General features: G+C 47.0%; 1 protein-coding gene across 4 annotated transcripts in view; it reads left to right on the forward strand.

Annotated features, from left to right (window-relative positions):
* The window catches only part of SLC7A1 (solute carrier family 7 member 1), a 552639-nt gene that overhangs the window by 491657 nt on the left and 44872 nt on the right, over positions 1-16110 (forward strand). For all 4 annotated transcript variants that reach the window (XM_069640689.1, XM_069640692.1, XM_069640690.1 and 1 more), the window contains 2 exons: positions 9349-9560; positions 12690-12856. In XM_069640689.1, coding sequence (XP_069496790.1) covers positions 9349-9560; positions 12690-12856 — 379 coding nt within the window. The remainder of the gene's footprint in view (positions 1-9348; positions 9561-12689; positions 12857-16110) is intronic.

The raw sequence follows: 16110 nt of genomic DNA on the forward strand, positions 1-16110 counted from the left end.
TTCAGTCACTCATGAGCTTGAAGGCAATGATGGACTATTTCAAGGGCTTGATTAAGGAGCTCATGCCTCCTGCTCTAGTAGCCTTGGAGCCCACACAAGAATGCAGTGCTTTTGGAGGGTTGGCTCTTGGAGCAGTCCCCAGATCTGCTCTAACCATCCCAAAAGATGCTTTGGCCGAGCCTGCACACCTTTCCGCCCATGAACAAAAGGATTGAAGCTAGTTCCAGAGAAGGCTTGCTTAGTAGGCTATCCACAACCTAACTCCTCTATGGTGACTGCATCCTTCTACACCAAACCAACTGGGTCAAGTGCTCCCTCTTCTTAGTTCGCTCTCAATAATAAAAGCTACTTGAGGCGTATGGTCAGAAAGACTACTCCAATGCTTCCCTGCAGCACTGACCAGCTATTGCCAATAAGCTTGTGGCGGCTCGAAATCAAAAGAATTGAAGTTGTGACTTTCAGTCCTTCTTGCCAGCTGAGAAACAGGTGGCTTTTATATTTGGATTGTAGCATTGTAGCTTTGGTTGACTAATTTTGACAAACTCGACCAAATCTATAGTGTGATGAATCCCTAAATGTCACTTTTCCCCAGAGGGGAGCCCCTTCACGTGAGGCCAGTGTGGTGAGGCCGCTACCATATAGTCCCCCTGGGGTGGTACACAGTGGTGGGCGGGGGCAATCTCATCGGGGGGGACTCGCCCTCTCGGATTAGGGACGACAATCTAGGGTGCACAACACATGTCTTCTCCTAGGCTCTTCTTGGACTCCAGGCCCATGTACTTTTGTCAGATAGAACACTTTAATAATGGGACAAAGAAGTGCAGAGTGGTGAAGAACTCATGGCAGAAGTGGTCTCATCTTCCATGGAGGAATGATCCAAAGCGGAGAATAACAAGTGAGAAAGGTCTTACCTATGGGTCAACCCCTCCCCGGAGAAACAGTGTTGGTGAAAGCTACTCTCGAGTACGGCAGGAGACCAGGGCGCTGACTGAGGAGAGCGTCTCTAGCGTATCGAGCAGCATCAGACCCACGAGGCTGGCTAGGCAGTAGCAGAACATCAGGGCAGAGGTGGATTGCACGGTCCATAACCAGAGCACAGACTGCAGGGAGCTGAAGGCTGTGGAGCTGCTGCAGTTACCAGGACGCCGTCGAAAGCCGGAGGACACCTGAAGCAGGCAAGTGTAGACCCGGGGAGAGACCGGAACCCCGCAGGAAGATTCCAGAAGATGCTGGTGAGAGCGAGCTGGCAGGTGGGGGTCACGAGAGGATCTTGGCTACCGCTGGTCGACGTCTGGTTTAGGGGGTGCAAGTATGTCTCCTGAAGGGAATAAATGTGAGGCACGGATCGGGGACCCCTACTGTGAGAAAGTAATTTGCCTTGTGTCAGTACTTGGCATGGAAGGTGGACCAAGTGGGCCATTGCAAAGAAGAGCTGAAACCCAAAGTGGATGTTACAAGTGTGAAAGTTGATGAAAAGGCAGACCAAGGGAAGGAAGCCATTCCCCTTGGGTATAGTGAACTGTGAGCAAGACATCAGGAGAAGAGCTGCTCTCCTGATAATTTGGAAAACCAGCACAAGCCGGAAAGGCCTGGGTAAGGGAGTCATTCACCCAGGCTAGCTGAAAGTAGAGACCAGGGGAAGGAAGTAATTCCCCCCCTGGATACAGGTTAGTGTGAAGTGCGAAGACTGTGAAACCAATATTCCAGGAGAAGGCAGTCATTCTCTGGATAGTGCTACATCTTCAGAAAAAGGCCAGAGAAGCCTGGGGAAGGGAGTCATTCCCCCAGGATAAAAAAGAGCCACAGTCCAGAGAAGGTAGCCATTCTCTTGACAATTGAGAAAGTGGACCACAGAACCTTCAGCTAGGGGATGGGAGTCATTCCCCCTGGTGTTGTGTGTGTGAAACAATGAAGGCCAGATACCAAGCCAAGAGGCCAGGGCAAGGGAGTAGTTCTGGTAAAGAACGTACACCGCAAATCACAGTAAGTGTTATACTCGGTTCTGGAGAATGGAGTCCTTCTCCTGGACCAAGAACATTGGCGCAAGCTTTAGTTTAGTAGAAGTGTAAGGAACAGAGCTGGGAATTTTTGACAGTGGACTAAGACTTCCAAAATAGTACCTACCCAGAGACTCGCCTTTCTGTGGTTTGTTTGCGATTACAGCATAGCAATGATCTTTTTTTACCCCAGGGTGCATTGCGAACATCAGCCAGGCTTTCACCTTTGCAGAGCAGGTGGACCGGATCTACGTGGTGCTCCTAGAGGCTCTTGGGCCTCATGGCAGTGTACTTGGACATGCCCTTTGCTTGCTTGACGATGAGTAGGCTACAACTTAATTTCTGAGTCTTGGAGCTACAATACGGGTGGGCAAGACAACCACATTGCTTTTCCCACATTTTCTGTTGGGAGAACTGGATTAGTGAACCATTTCCAACAATGTGTGATGAGGGGGTCCCTTTCAGAAGACCCCATCCCATATAGAGATTGTTACAACACGCTGTTCTCGGGTCATATGGGGCTCTACCCTGAGAGAATTGAAGGTGAACTGCCTCTAGTCAGATCATGACAAGAAGCTGCATATCAATATGGTGAAACTGCAGGCAATTTACAGTGCATTAAGGGTTTCATGTTATCAAGACAGACAGCTCAACCTTGATGTGCATACAAGTTATTTTTTCTTTGTTTATTCTCTTTCAAAGACCTCTGGGGTTTCGTTGTTTTTATTATGTGTAGTATGGTTCTCAATTTTTGTAAAAGGTTTTGTAAACCAAATCCAATAATTATTTTTTTTTTTTAAAAAAGATGTGCATATAAAACGAACAAGGCAGCACTAGTTCTCCACAGCTGCTCTTCCACTCTGGGATTAGGCTATTTCTCTGAAGGCAGTTACCTTTGGTGAGACTTCAATATCTAGGGAGACCACCTGAGTAGGTGTCAAACCACGAATGCATGCGCAACCAGGATGTCTCAACTGGTTGTTCAGCTCTGTGGTCAACGAGCAGTAGATCTGTATGTGTTGGGTAAAAGCAAGCCCCTTACTTGCCTCTTGTCAGGGGAAGATTCACTGCGAATCTCTTCTCCCGGATAGGGAAGGGTTGTCTCTTTATGCCTTTCCCCTGGTTCCTCTGTTTCTGAGGGTATGTTTTGAAGTTCGCTGCAAGCAAGGTGTATTGCATGGTCCCAATAGCGCTGTCCTTTCCAGCCTGGATTTGGTTCTCAGACCTCATGAGGCTTTGTAAAGAGGGTTGTCTCTTTGTTTGCCGAACTGTCAGTCTCCTTCACCAGCAACAGAGCAGAGTGCTCCATCCCTCATCTCAATTAATTAGCATAGCTGCTTGGTTTCTGAGTAGTTGATGGTGGAGCATCTTGGCATTTCCACTGACAAAATGGCTATGATGCAGGCACCCCTCAAGCCTCCCACCCTTATAATACAAGAGTAAGTGGATGAGGTTGTTACCTGGCTCTGGGTAAGGTATCAATCTGTTGCCCTGCTCCTTTGCGTCACACATAGCAACTTCTCACATTCCAGTTGATTCCTGCTATTCGTACTTGGCAGCCATCTGAGATTACCCCATTTGAAGCCATACTGCCTTTTCCACTTCTAATCCCATCGCTAGGAGGCATTTGGAGGGGCGTCTTAGGTTGTACCTTCCTGTGAAGAGACCGCATCCGGTATGGGACCTAAAGTTGGTGCTGTCTGGTCGGGGCTAAAAGCCAGTGGATCCCTTAGTGGCCGCTGAGATGAATCTCCTTGCCTGGAAAGTAGCGTGCTTGGTAGCCCTTAAGTTACGCCAGGAGAGCAAGTGAAGTTTAGATGTGTTCAACCACAGAACCGTGAACTCTATTCTTCCTGCTGTATTTCTTCCTGTCCATTTCAATGAATGTATCCCTTTTCGGTATTGATAGCACTGGATCCATGGGCCCCTGATTTTATTGATATTTCAGCCGATATCCCCTCTTTATGAATTACCCAGTGTTTTTGATGTGGAGACCTCGATGATGATAGGAGCCGAGCACAAGCTGGAAAGATGTTATGTTCAGCCTGATGTTGGGTGTGATACCATTAACTGGAGGTGACCTGCAATAGTAGCAGAAGTTAATTTGTTTGGGGTTTAGTTGTTGTACAATCATCTAATCCTTGATAGTTTCCAGGTAGTCTGTGTGTTTGGTAATGTCTTATTGTTTTGTTACTTTCTGGTAGAATGCCAAGCCATATAGATATTGAGGTACTCTGACACCCAAGCTTTTGATCAAAGCTCCCAGCAGGTATTTTATCGATGACAGAAAGGCAGGTATGGGAAGAGGTATTTAAGACTCTTGTTAAACTGCCTATCATCTGGTGAGGGGTTGACGGAGAAAGTCGTCTCTATGTCCATTGTGTGTTCTTTCACACAGTTTGCCTCATCTGGGGGAACAGGGAGGGGACTCTCTGAGGGTGGGCTGTCCAGTCACATTGGGGACTGTCAGGCATGGAATAGTTTATAGGGGCTCTGCACGCTGGGTGTTCTTGGGCATGGTTTTCTACATGCTTTGGTTCACCATGACTCTGGAAGTCAAAGTCTGGCCTTAGACTGACTTTGTGCCCTTAAGCACATTGCACAACAGCCTAGGGTTTTGGTAACCATAACCTAAACGAGGAAATGAAAAATGGGAGGATTTTTGCTCACTTTTCAGGCAAGTTTTGCAATCTTGGCAAGTTTCCGATTTCTGACCTACAACCCCTCCCAAATGTTGGGGAGTTACGGAAGTAAGCATAAGGGCGTTGCCGTCTGTTTTCTTATGCATGGCTTCAGCATGCACAGTTCACCCTGCTGTGAGTAAATGCCAGTCAATACCCATGGCGCAGCAAACGCCTCTTCTTATCTCTCCCTTTTGGCGCTGCGCCGCATATAATAGTTAAGACCCATGATCAATTCGGTCCAATTATACACATTGCTCTTCCACCTTTTCCTTCTCATGCCTTCCCTAGCACCTTATATATCCATCGCCCTCATCCCAACTACCTACCCGACTGTCATGATGCCTACCCCCGAAGCGCCAGGCCAGGCCCAGCACCCCCGGAAGCAGGCATCATGCCCTCGGGTAAAAGCCCAGCGGCCCTTATAGGGGCTCTTTGGACTCAGTCCTGGCGCCTTTGGCGCCAGGCTCATGTTGGACATCAGTCCTGGCGCCATAGGCGCCAGGCTCATAAAGGGAGGTGTTTTGTGCACTTACCTGATGCAGACCATGCTGCACGCTTCAGGCCTCCCTGAGACCTGAAAGGGACTATTTTTTCATAGGGACTATTTTTTCACTCGGGTGTGGCCAGGGAAGGATACATACCTAGTTGGGGAAGGATACATACCTGGGACTTCTTTGGAGGCTATTTAAGCCACGCCCAGACAGCAGCTCATGCTTCGCGTTGTTCTGCTTCCTGCAGCTTAACGCTCACCGTGTCTGCTCCTGGACTCCAGCCACGCCCGCCTCGAACCTGGAAGACCTGCAAGGAAGGAAGAAAAGAGAAAGGTGAAAACCAAGGACTATTTCAAACTTCTTACCTGCATCCGGAATCTTCTCGCCAGCATCCCTGAAGAAAGACTTCCATTTAAAAGCATCGCGTTGCTCGCTGCAGCGCCACGCTTCACTCACCTGTCCTCGAGACATCTCCCGGCTCCATCGCGGCTGTCAGCATCGGACGCCATATCTCTGCACCTAGGGGAGAGAGGAAGAAACAAAAGGTGAGCAGAAGGAACACAGAAGGAAAGCCTGATTAACAGCCATAATACTTACCGGCTTTTCTTCCACATTTCGGGTCGGCGCCGCCCCGTTGGCAGGTACCGTACCCCGGCCCCTATGGGGAAAGGACAAGAGACATTTCTGGGGAATGATAAGGACATTTAGAGGGATCGCCCTCATCACTACTCACCTCGGCAGTTTAACCCCTCGACGCATCGCCTTCATTCTGCACCTGAAATAAAGGACAGATCACAGGTTAGAAAGACAACATAAAGGGGGCCTCACTTGAACTTTGAACTTTCATACTTACGGCGCATCGCTCAGGAAAGTCAAGTGGATTTTGCCAGTGCCATTCTGAAAACCAGTGAAGTAACTGGACGAACAGGCGCCCCTGCACCAGAAGCAGGATGGAGAGTTCATCCTTCCAAACCATAAGGTGAGCTTAAACCGGGGTTTGGAGGAAGTTGGAGAGGAACGAAAGGGGAAGGGGGTAAGGGGGGAGCTAGCACACTATTCTGCAGACTGTTAATCCCCTTTCTCATCTGCAGAAGGATATTCCTACGGGCCAGGCAAGCACGATTTGGAGGTCCTGTCCAATCTGTTCCGGGTCCTGCGCATCACGCTAGAAGAGGCCACAGCAATCCAGACTAGACCAGCGCCCCCGTGGGAACCAGGTGAGCGTTACACTGACTTTGCTCTGCCCAAACACTACTGAATGTTCTATCATACTCCTCCTTTGCAACTCTGACATGCAAAGTCGTTTCAATACCATGAACTATGGCAGTAGACACTATACAAATGCAAGCAAACCTAACATGGGCCCTTGAAGTCTCTGGGTCCGGGGGCTTTCACCTGCACCGCAATGTTTGCCACAGAGGTGGTATACAGGTGATCCCACTGGTCCACCACCCCGTCCCTAGTTTTGTCGGGTGCTACCCACTTAATGACCAAGATCCTGGGCCATGATTTTCAAGCATACATTGTATGAATTGAAGTGGCAGAGAAATGGCTGTCCTGAGAACACAAGCTCATGAACCCTGGTGTATGGGACTCTGCGGGCCTCATGGTTTGTCCCTTGGAACAACCAAGAGGTTCAGCCTCCCTGCTGCGAAAGGAGGAGGGCCCTGCCAGCGTAACACAGGTTGAGAAAGTACACCCCCAGATAAGCACCATCAGGATGCCATCAACTGCCATTATGGAGTCTGGCGGTTTTAGGGACCAGGCTGCCTGACTCAAAGATGGCAGACCCGTCTTTGGAGCTCTTGGACCACAGAGCCACAGTCGCTGGAAATGAAGGTGAGACTTCATGAACAGCAAATACAAAGAGGTAGGAAGAAACAACCTGCAATCGTTCACACTGTAAAGATAATTGCTCCAGTGCACTCACTCAAATCCTTAGTCTGACAAAGCTCCATTTTATACTCCTTTCGCTGTGACTGAAGGACAGAGTGTGGAAGTTGAGTTGCATGGTGTATATGGAGTACAACACTCCAGACACGGTTTCACTGTTTGAGCTGCACAAGGTTAGCAGGATAAAAAGTATGTCCATGCACTGTGTTAGCAGCACCTCGCTTAGTTCTCCCACACGAATCTCCCCCTCTTGCCCCACCCGTTAGTCTTAACCCTCACACTTAGCAGTGTGATAAAAGGCACTAAGAGAACTGAAACACGTTTGCAGTCATCTGTTAATCCCTTGACCATGACAGGGCCCACTTGTGATGTTTTAGATTGCTTTGCTGGGCTTTCAATTGGCACAGCTTTGAGGTCTTGCCACCCGTTATGAACGAGGGAGGTGGCTGACTGTGTTATCCCCTGGTGTGCAGCTTCAGATGTGCAAGTTCTCATGGTAAGCGCCAAAATCGGAAGCATGTCTTAAAAGTCCTGAAGTCCGCATAGGGACGTACGTACATTCAGGAGCAACAGGGCAAAGGAACGCTCCCCTAGCTATGTCTTGTGCTCTGTGAAGCTTATTACAACACCTTCTCCCCTCAGCTCCCTCCCCAATTCTCAAATTCAACATAATTTCTCACTTTGCTGATTCACTCAATCCAGATTCCCACCCTGATTTGTGTCCCTTTAAATGTATTTCTCACTTTATTCAGTCACTCACACAGTACCTCATTTTCAAGCCCTCTACTACTGTCACTCACTCCCTCAATCCTCCATCTATTTATCCCATTCTCGGTTTGCTCATTTCTGCTCTAGATTTATGGCAAATAGAATACATTGATTATTTCAGAAGCAGTCTATGTAGATGTAGTTATACTAAGTCATCAACGTTATCAGAAGCTGAAAACTGATACCGATCAAGGCTGTTTGATTTAATCTTGGATCCTGTAAAAATAAAAAATGTTGCATCACTTTTGAATCTACCGACTCAATATTGTGTGGTAGTGCCGCTTTGCTTGCCTTGTGCATAAAAAGGAATATGCTAGCAGCAAGTTATCCTCCAATTCTTAGACTAACCTGCATTCCTTTGGTAGACCATACCCAGCTACATCCATTCCACGTGCCTACCCCAAAAACCCTGCAACATTTTCTCATAAAGAGTAATAACTAGGCTTTAAAATATGTAGTGGGGTATCCCGTTGTTTACATTTTCTTTTGAAAGTCTGCCGTTTGGTCAAATGCTTTTTTTTGGCCAATTAGACGAAATACATGTGCATGTAATTTCATGTTTTAAAGACGAGTGGGGAGGTCGGGTGAGCTAACGACCATGCCAACTTCCTCCACACACAATAACCAAAAAAAAGTTATTCAGGTTATCCAAAACTAGTCGACAAAAATACAGACTTTCAAAAGAAAGGCTTTTAAAACACACAGAGCTATTTAGTTGAATGTGTGGCGACTACTTAAGCAATGTGATGCCCATGGCAACAGGCTAGATTGTCTTGTAATGACCGGGCCCTACATGCACTTTAACGCTGGGCTCTGTTGCAATTGCCAGCTGATAAAGCCCACTACAGTGGGTATTATTGGTATTCGCACCGTGCATCCAACCCCAATAATGTGCTGGGTAAAAAAAGACCTTTGGCAGGTCATTGTGTTCATATTCACCATGGAAATGGTAATGGGGCCTCAAGCGAAACCCCTATTCCATTTCAGTAATATGGGAAGGCGGAGCCAGTGTGAACTAGAGCACCATGGGAAAGGGCCTTCGCCATGCTGTAAATGCAAGTAAGGTGGCAGGGGGATATGGATTGGGGGTCAGGGGGTGGGGACTTTGGGGTGGGGGGGGTCTGAGGCCACCGAGCGCTGTGCGCGCTCATGCATGGAGCACTCCGTCCTCTCGGAATGTGGACTTAGTATTTTCAGCCCCTGAAACGAGCAAGCGGTTTGGCTCCCACTACTTCGTCTCTACTGGTGTGCTTATATAAATGTCCATTGAAACACTTGTGTACGAGCGCGATAGAAATAAAATATCATATCATTAAGCATGTTCTGTCTGGATGTTCCAGTAATGCAGTGTTTGAATTCAAGCCCGTCAATTGTAATGGCTTAGTTTGTTCTTGCACAAGAAAACCCTGGCTACCAGACTGTGGATTCTCCATTATGATATTCCATGTCAAGAAGTATTTGTAACATTTGTTCCCTGGAATATTTTGTGCTGACAGTTTTTTCTTCTTTTTCCAGATACCAACCTGATCAACCTAACTTGGCATACCAGATGGCTAACACGAACGATGAGACAGACATGAATGAATCGGCAAGCACTAGTGAATCCCGGACAGGGATTTTATCGGATGATGATGAGCCATTTACTATTAAGTCCATGCTGTTCCCGCAAAATTCTGATCCCACCAAGTTATCTGGCGCCATTGTTAATGCATCTGCCGGCATTGTCGGTCAGTACATTGTTCTTGTTATGTTTGAGTGCGACGGCTTTCTGGGTGCAAGCATGATCATACAACGTTTGGCAAATACGCGTTACTGCTGTAAATCTGATTCTGGACACTGGGATGCTCCTACAGTCCAATCATATCTTTCGTAATGGATGAAATGTGATAACATGGTCCTGTTCCAAGTCAACAAGAATTGATCTGTGTACTTAGCGAAGCATCGGCAGGACCAAAACTAACTTACTCCGCGCATAATTACTAAAAGAAGTAGGCATACTCTTTCATGCATCTAGGGTTTCTAACATACTGTTGCATCCCTTTAAGTTTCCTGAAGCTTGTGCGTTATTGATTTATAATAATTTACATAGTGCTGCCACTGACCCGGTGGCTTAAGGGTGCTAAAATATATACAACCAAGACAACAGGCAGCTTATACACTGACAGAGCAGGTATGTCAGATGGATCCAGAAGCTAGGAAATGCTGTTAGTGAAACAGAAGGGGTTTCAGTCCCTTTCTAAATACCCTGATAGATGATTCTTCTCTCAGGTTGATGGGAAGTCCATTCCACAGCATTGGAGATGCCAAGAAGAAAGCTCCAGTTTTGTCCTGTCAGGCGGCAGTCTTAAGGAGGGAGCAAATACTGGATCTCAGGTTATAATTACTGGCTTTGAGAACCAGATCATCCTTAAGATAGATTGGGTCCACATTTTTCAGACAGTTGGGCCTCCCTCTTTATTTTCTTTATAGAGATTGCAATGGGCTGCAGAGCCATTTTTCACTATGCGACTAGTGCATACTTAATGGATTTTGTACTTGTTTCACTAATTATTTCTAGTTAACCTATTTATTTACTTGCTGTCAATGATGATGCTTCCTCCACACCCCTACCTTTTTGCAGTTTCTCGTTCTATTCATACTGCTTCCTGCCTGAAGTCTGAATCGTGGACCAATTTGTATTTTTCTTGCTCCCGCCTTATGTATTCTGCTCTAGCCCCCCCCATCCAAAACACCCCATTCTGTACTTCAAGTCGCACTCCCTTCTGTTTTAACCTCTTTCATGCACATCCAGTCCCAGATTGTATATTGTATCTTTTATTACAAATCTGCCTGCTTACATTACCCCCCTCTCTTTCTCATTTGCACATTCTCACTCGCTTCCACCTTTACCTTTTGAACTTTCAGTAGCTGACAGTCTCGTCTAGATTCCACTTTTGTTCTCCTTTTTTCGCATCCTTTATACTTTCTCTTTTACTATTCTCTGGTCTAGACATCCCTCTCACTCTGACTTACCCATGTGTTAGTTTTTCTTCCTGAATCTACTTGACTGAAAACCTTATCCTTTTCCTTAATGCCTCTTTTTTTTCTCTTCACAACAGCCAATGCACTCTAAATCACATTAGCACTCGTGTGGGGTAAGCCAGCCAATCAGGCGGCTAGGAACGCAGGCTTGAACCGCCGGTACAAGCCTGTGTTCCAAGCCGCCTGACAGCCGGCTCCCCACGCCGCCATCTTACCTGGGGATACAAGACTTACTGCAGTGTTGCAGAGTGTTCAGCTTGACTGCCTGGCCAGGCCTTGCATGGCCCCACTAGGTCTAGTTGACCCTCTTTGCCTGTCCCGTTCATTTCTTTCTATATTTTACAAATGGTAAGGAAGCGGTTTATTTCAGTCTCTGTGATTAACAGTGAAAATAGGGATCCAGTACTGCAGGAGTTTTGTTATTTTCTAGCTGCCAGTGGTAGACTATGGATTGGATAGCAGTGGTTTCATCATATAGTTTTCTTTTCATCGTTTATTTTATAGTTTTCAATTCCGCATTGTTCTCTATCATGAAACTACATGTATTCTGTGGAGTTCATGTTTTGCATTATTGTTTTTATTCAACATTAGTCTCATTTACTGCCGTTTTTAAAATGTTTTTCTCTTCTATGGAAGACCATATTTCCTATACACTTTACTTCCGCTTCCAATAAAGCGGATGCAAACAAGAGTTGATGGCTGGAAGGTTTTTAATTAATCTTAACCTCTGCCATTGCTCTGGGTAACCCTCCAAACCATCGTTCTTCAGCCTGCCAAGCCATTACTAAAGGGCAAAGACCATATGCAAATCAGGCTTGGTCCCACCCAAAAAGGGGCAGTCCAGCCCGAACTGCCTTATTGCATCCCTTCTGCACAAGACCACAAGCATCCCCAGACATGTTTTAGCCTTATTGGGCATCATCAGTGAGCAGTATCTTGCGTCTCTAGGCCCAGCAGGCATTGGACCCATGTCTGGGCATACCTGCCCCACTCATTTCGGGCTGCGCAGCTCCCGTTGGTGGTATTACCTGACTGATTTGCATATGGCTGGTCCCGTTTTGCATTGGCACAGGCGGGCTAACAAACTGTGATGTGGAAGGTTGCCCAGAGCAGTGCCACTGGTTCAGATTAACTAAAACCTTCCACCATCACCTTTTTCTACATGTTTATTCTTTAGATTTTCGAATTTTGGAATTGCTTGATTTTGGTATCCTGCTTTATGCTGCATTGTACCATGATGCACCCGTTTTAGCGAATATGCCTTTTGGTTATCTTTATGGGAGTGTGGTTTATTAGAGCTGCTTTTATTCCCACAAAATAAGTATTAGAATGCTTAATGTCCTGCATGAACAATATTCACCTGTGACTGTATTGTACTTGGATAACGTTCCCGTTGAACAATGTATGCCACTTGGAAATTGTTCCTGTCAAATCCCTTTGGCACTGTGGCCGTTGGAATGGGTTCTCTTTGGACACTGCTCTACTGGGTTATTACCGCCACCCAAGCATCAAATTATATAAAGAATCTGTCGAACCGTTTTCCACATGAAGGATTTTCCAGTTAAAACACTGACCCCCCTTGGACAATTTTGCTTTTGAAAAATGTTGGCGTTGGAAATAGTTATCCTTGAACAATATTTGACTTGGACAGTTTTCACCCTGGACAATGCACTTCACTCCCCGTTCTATATTGGAAAAGGTGGAATGAGAATTCTGAATTTTGTCATCGTCTTGACACTTGTGTGTTATATGCACTTTTACATGCTGTTATGTGGAGAGATGCTGTATCGTTTGCTCAGCAAATGTTTCATTGACGAACATCTGTCTCATTTCAGGTTTGCTGATTATCACTTTCTGCTGTTTGGCTGTCCTTGGGAAAGATGCTTTGGCAGAAGGAAGTGCAGCCGTTACCTGCCTACTTGTTGTGGTGTTTGTGCTATGCTTAATTGTCACCCTCATTATCTGGAGGCAACCTGAAAGCAAAACAAAACTTTCCTTCAAGGTAATTAGCTGGAAAGGTTTTGAAGTCTCGCTTTCATTGAAGCAGTGTTCTGTACATTCAGAGCGATAAATGCATCACAGCCTAACAGTAAAACATAGTTTGGTTAACATAAACATGCACTAATGATCATCTCCTCCATCAGATTTGACTGGATTGTTCTTTCAGCTGACACCTGTTGCATCCGCAAGTTTTCCTGTTTGCTTTTCAAAATTTCCTGCATTGGAGGCTAATGATTTTCCCTTCAGTTGTGCATTTCAAGCTGAATGCCAACCCACGTTATTTGGGAAAAACCCATTGAGTAGAGATGCAGACCAACGCGATGGCCTTCAATTCTTTTTTTGAAAGGGCCCAATTAAGAAAAGGGCATCTTGCAATTTTACCAGTAGTGAATGCTATGAATGATGCATCAATTAATCAGCCGGCATTTCTGACTCAGTTGGGGAAGGGCGTTAGATAGAGGAAGCATTGTTGCCATAGCAAAAAGGACAAAAAACGAAAGGAAAAAGGTGTGGGAGCAGCAGTGCAGTTGCAAGACCTTCAGTATGTGCTAGCTGGGCAGATGGCTAAAGCGCAACATGCTCGCCTTGGGGACAGGATGATGCCATGAGACATGGATGTTGATGCCCCGTTTGGGCTGACTCGGCCCTTCACCCTTCTAATGTCCACAAATTAAGTACAATGATTGGGTAATAACACTAACCCCTGATTATTTCAGCACTTAGAAACTGGTAGAATCTGGTATGAAGCGCTGCATAACAAACTACATTATTATGATGCTTTGAAATCTAATAACTGAATGCAGCTTTGTGTTTGTAATCACTGCATTTTTATTACAACTACGTTCTTGGGTCTGAATGTTTGTGGGGTGCTGAATGTTGTGGTCAATCTTTAATGGGAAATAGTCAAAAGACTAAACCAGTTTTTGGAGTGATGCTGCTGGTTGCCATAGCTCATTGGTGCAAGGAGTGCTTTAGCAGCATCCTGTGATTTGGAACACTCTTTGCAAGTCCTGTCTGTTGGCATTAAGGCAGCTAATAATCTCGCACAGAAAATGGTTTAAGACCAGTGGATCAGTTTCACATAATCAAATACACTCCTTGTAGTTCTGTAATCTTAAGAGTAGTGCGTGATTCAGTGTAGCATTACACTGATATGACCTCCTCACTATCCCAGTGCTCATGTTCCAGCTAATCCAATCATTTTCCATTTCTTACCTCCTTAATCAAGACACAACCAGATTACATCCCACTGCAGAGATGTGCCTAAAAATGCCTTTTTACCTTGCCTGAGCAATGGCACAACTCTTATTTTTAGTCATCATGCACTGCCCAACTGTCATGCCAGCAGCTAACTTGTCCCACAGTGCGGCTTTCAATTGATTGGACTTTGGGCTCTCCCCTTTCGATAAAACACCTATCCAAGTGTCACCACCACAAACCACTTAGGACCCTACATCTCCCATGACTATGGTACTTCCAGCCTGCATGCACCAACACCTCCAGATTCACATCTGCCCCATTCATCCGACCAGCACCTCATTCACTTCCCCCCTTTTTTCTTTTAGCCACATCTAGCAGCAGAATGAAATAATCCTGCTTCAAAAAGAAAAGCGCTTAAAGTGATCTAGCTACACCATGAACAATCTAGCAGTGACATAAATTAAAGTAGCACCAAAATGATGTTGCACAATGAATTTGTCATGTTAGAGCACACCTTCTTAGTGGTCTCAGAGGGCCTGGCTTGTCTGGAGGGTGGTGCATTGTACTCTCACTGGGGGGCGGGTGTATCCAGACCTTTTTCTGTGGAGTAAAGAGAGTAGGGAAACGATGAGTTGAGCTGGTGAAATTAAACAGATTTGGGATGGAGTGGCATTGATCGGGGGTGGGGGAGGCACTGTTTTATGATAGCGTGGTGTGTGTGGATCCCTTAAGGAGGGCTGTAGATTGGTTTTGCAGAAAGCTATGTTCTCCAGCATGGGGTCTGGCATGGATTCACATGCTCATGAATATTCCCCGTCGTCAGGCTGGGAATCCTTGGTAAAGAAAAAAAAAACGGTATCAGTTTCGTTTCTGATCTCTTTCGTAGTAATAACCAATCACTGGTCTCTGCGTCATACTGACCACAGCCAATGACTGCCCTCTACCTAAGCACCGCCTCTGGCAGCCATCTTCAGATTTTTACCGCACGTTCATGTGTTGGGATCTCCGTGCTATTGCTCTCGAGCGTTAGTGCTATTTTTTCACATTTTTTCTCAAAAACTTCGTTTTTTTCGGTCAAAAGAGCCTCAAGCTCCACCGACTCTCCATCCGATCAACGGGGACCCGTGTCGGATTCGTCTGCGCCCCTCAAGGGTGAAGATTTCGTCGAGCTACGCTTTTGGAGGACTCCAGAAGCTTCTCAGGCCCGGACATGGCCCAGGAGAAGGGAAGCTCGACGCCCAGAAAGCTGTTCAGGGTCTGCCCTGGATGCCAGCTGCAGAACGTCTTTAAGGAGGACGAACACTCCTTTTGACTCTACTGCTTACATGAGGACAAGACGCACGTGGAGAAGGACTGTGCGTTTTGCGGCAATATGTCGGAGCGGACCATGAAGGACCGCCATCAACGTCTCGCCAACTGGCTGGAAGGGAAGAGCCCGTCAGGCGAGAAGAAGAGGAAGAAATCCGAGCGGTCTTCTAAGACCTTTGAGGACGCCCCGGCGACGGGGGTCCAACACAAGGCCAAGCACCGCGAGTCCGCTGGCACCGGGAGCGCCGAACGGTCGGGCTCTACGGGCGCCAGGCAGGGCGCACCCTCCCCGGCACCTTCAGCCACGAGCCAACGCTCTGGGTCGGGTAAGAGGAAGGGCGAGCACCCGGCGAAGCTCCTGGAGAGGCCCCGGTCGAGCTCGAAGGCCCCATCGGAGGGGGAGCGAGGCAGTGTCCCCCCCCCCTCAAGTATAAGGCGGTGAGCGCACCTAAGGTGGTGAAGGCCTTAATCCATCCGGCCAAGCCCTCTATCGAAACTGTCGCGGCGGCACTGGCTCAGCCTGTGGAGGCTACACCAGTGGTGGCGACCTCGGGGCTCAGAGTCTCCCTGCCACCTTGGGGGGAGTCCTCTTTTGTGCCCATCGATAGGACCCCCGTGAAATCCCCGGCGGGGAAGAAAAAGGGGGGCAGGGCGTCGTCGTAGATACGGCTTCAACCTCGGAGGAAGAGCTGATCGAGGTCTTAAGCCACGGCCTTGGCGTGGAAGAAGACCGGCCCGTCTGGATGG

Source organism: Ambystoma mexicanum, chromosome 7q (genome assembly GCF_040938575.1).
Source record: "Ambystoma mexicanum isolate Mex_15411 chromosome 7q, UKY_AmexF1_1, whole genome shotgun sequence".
In the NCBI taxonomy this organism is placed as follows: Eukaryota; Metazoa; Chordata; class Amphibia; order Caudata; family Ambystomatidae; genus Ambystoma; species Ambystoma mexicanum.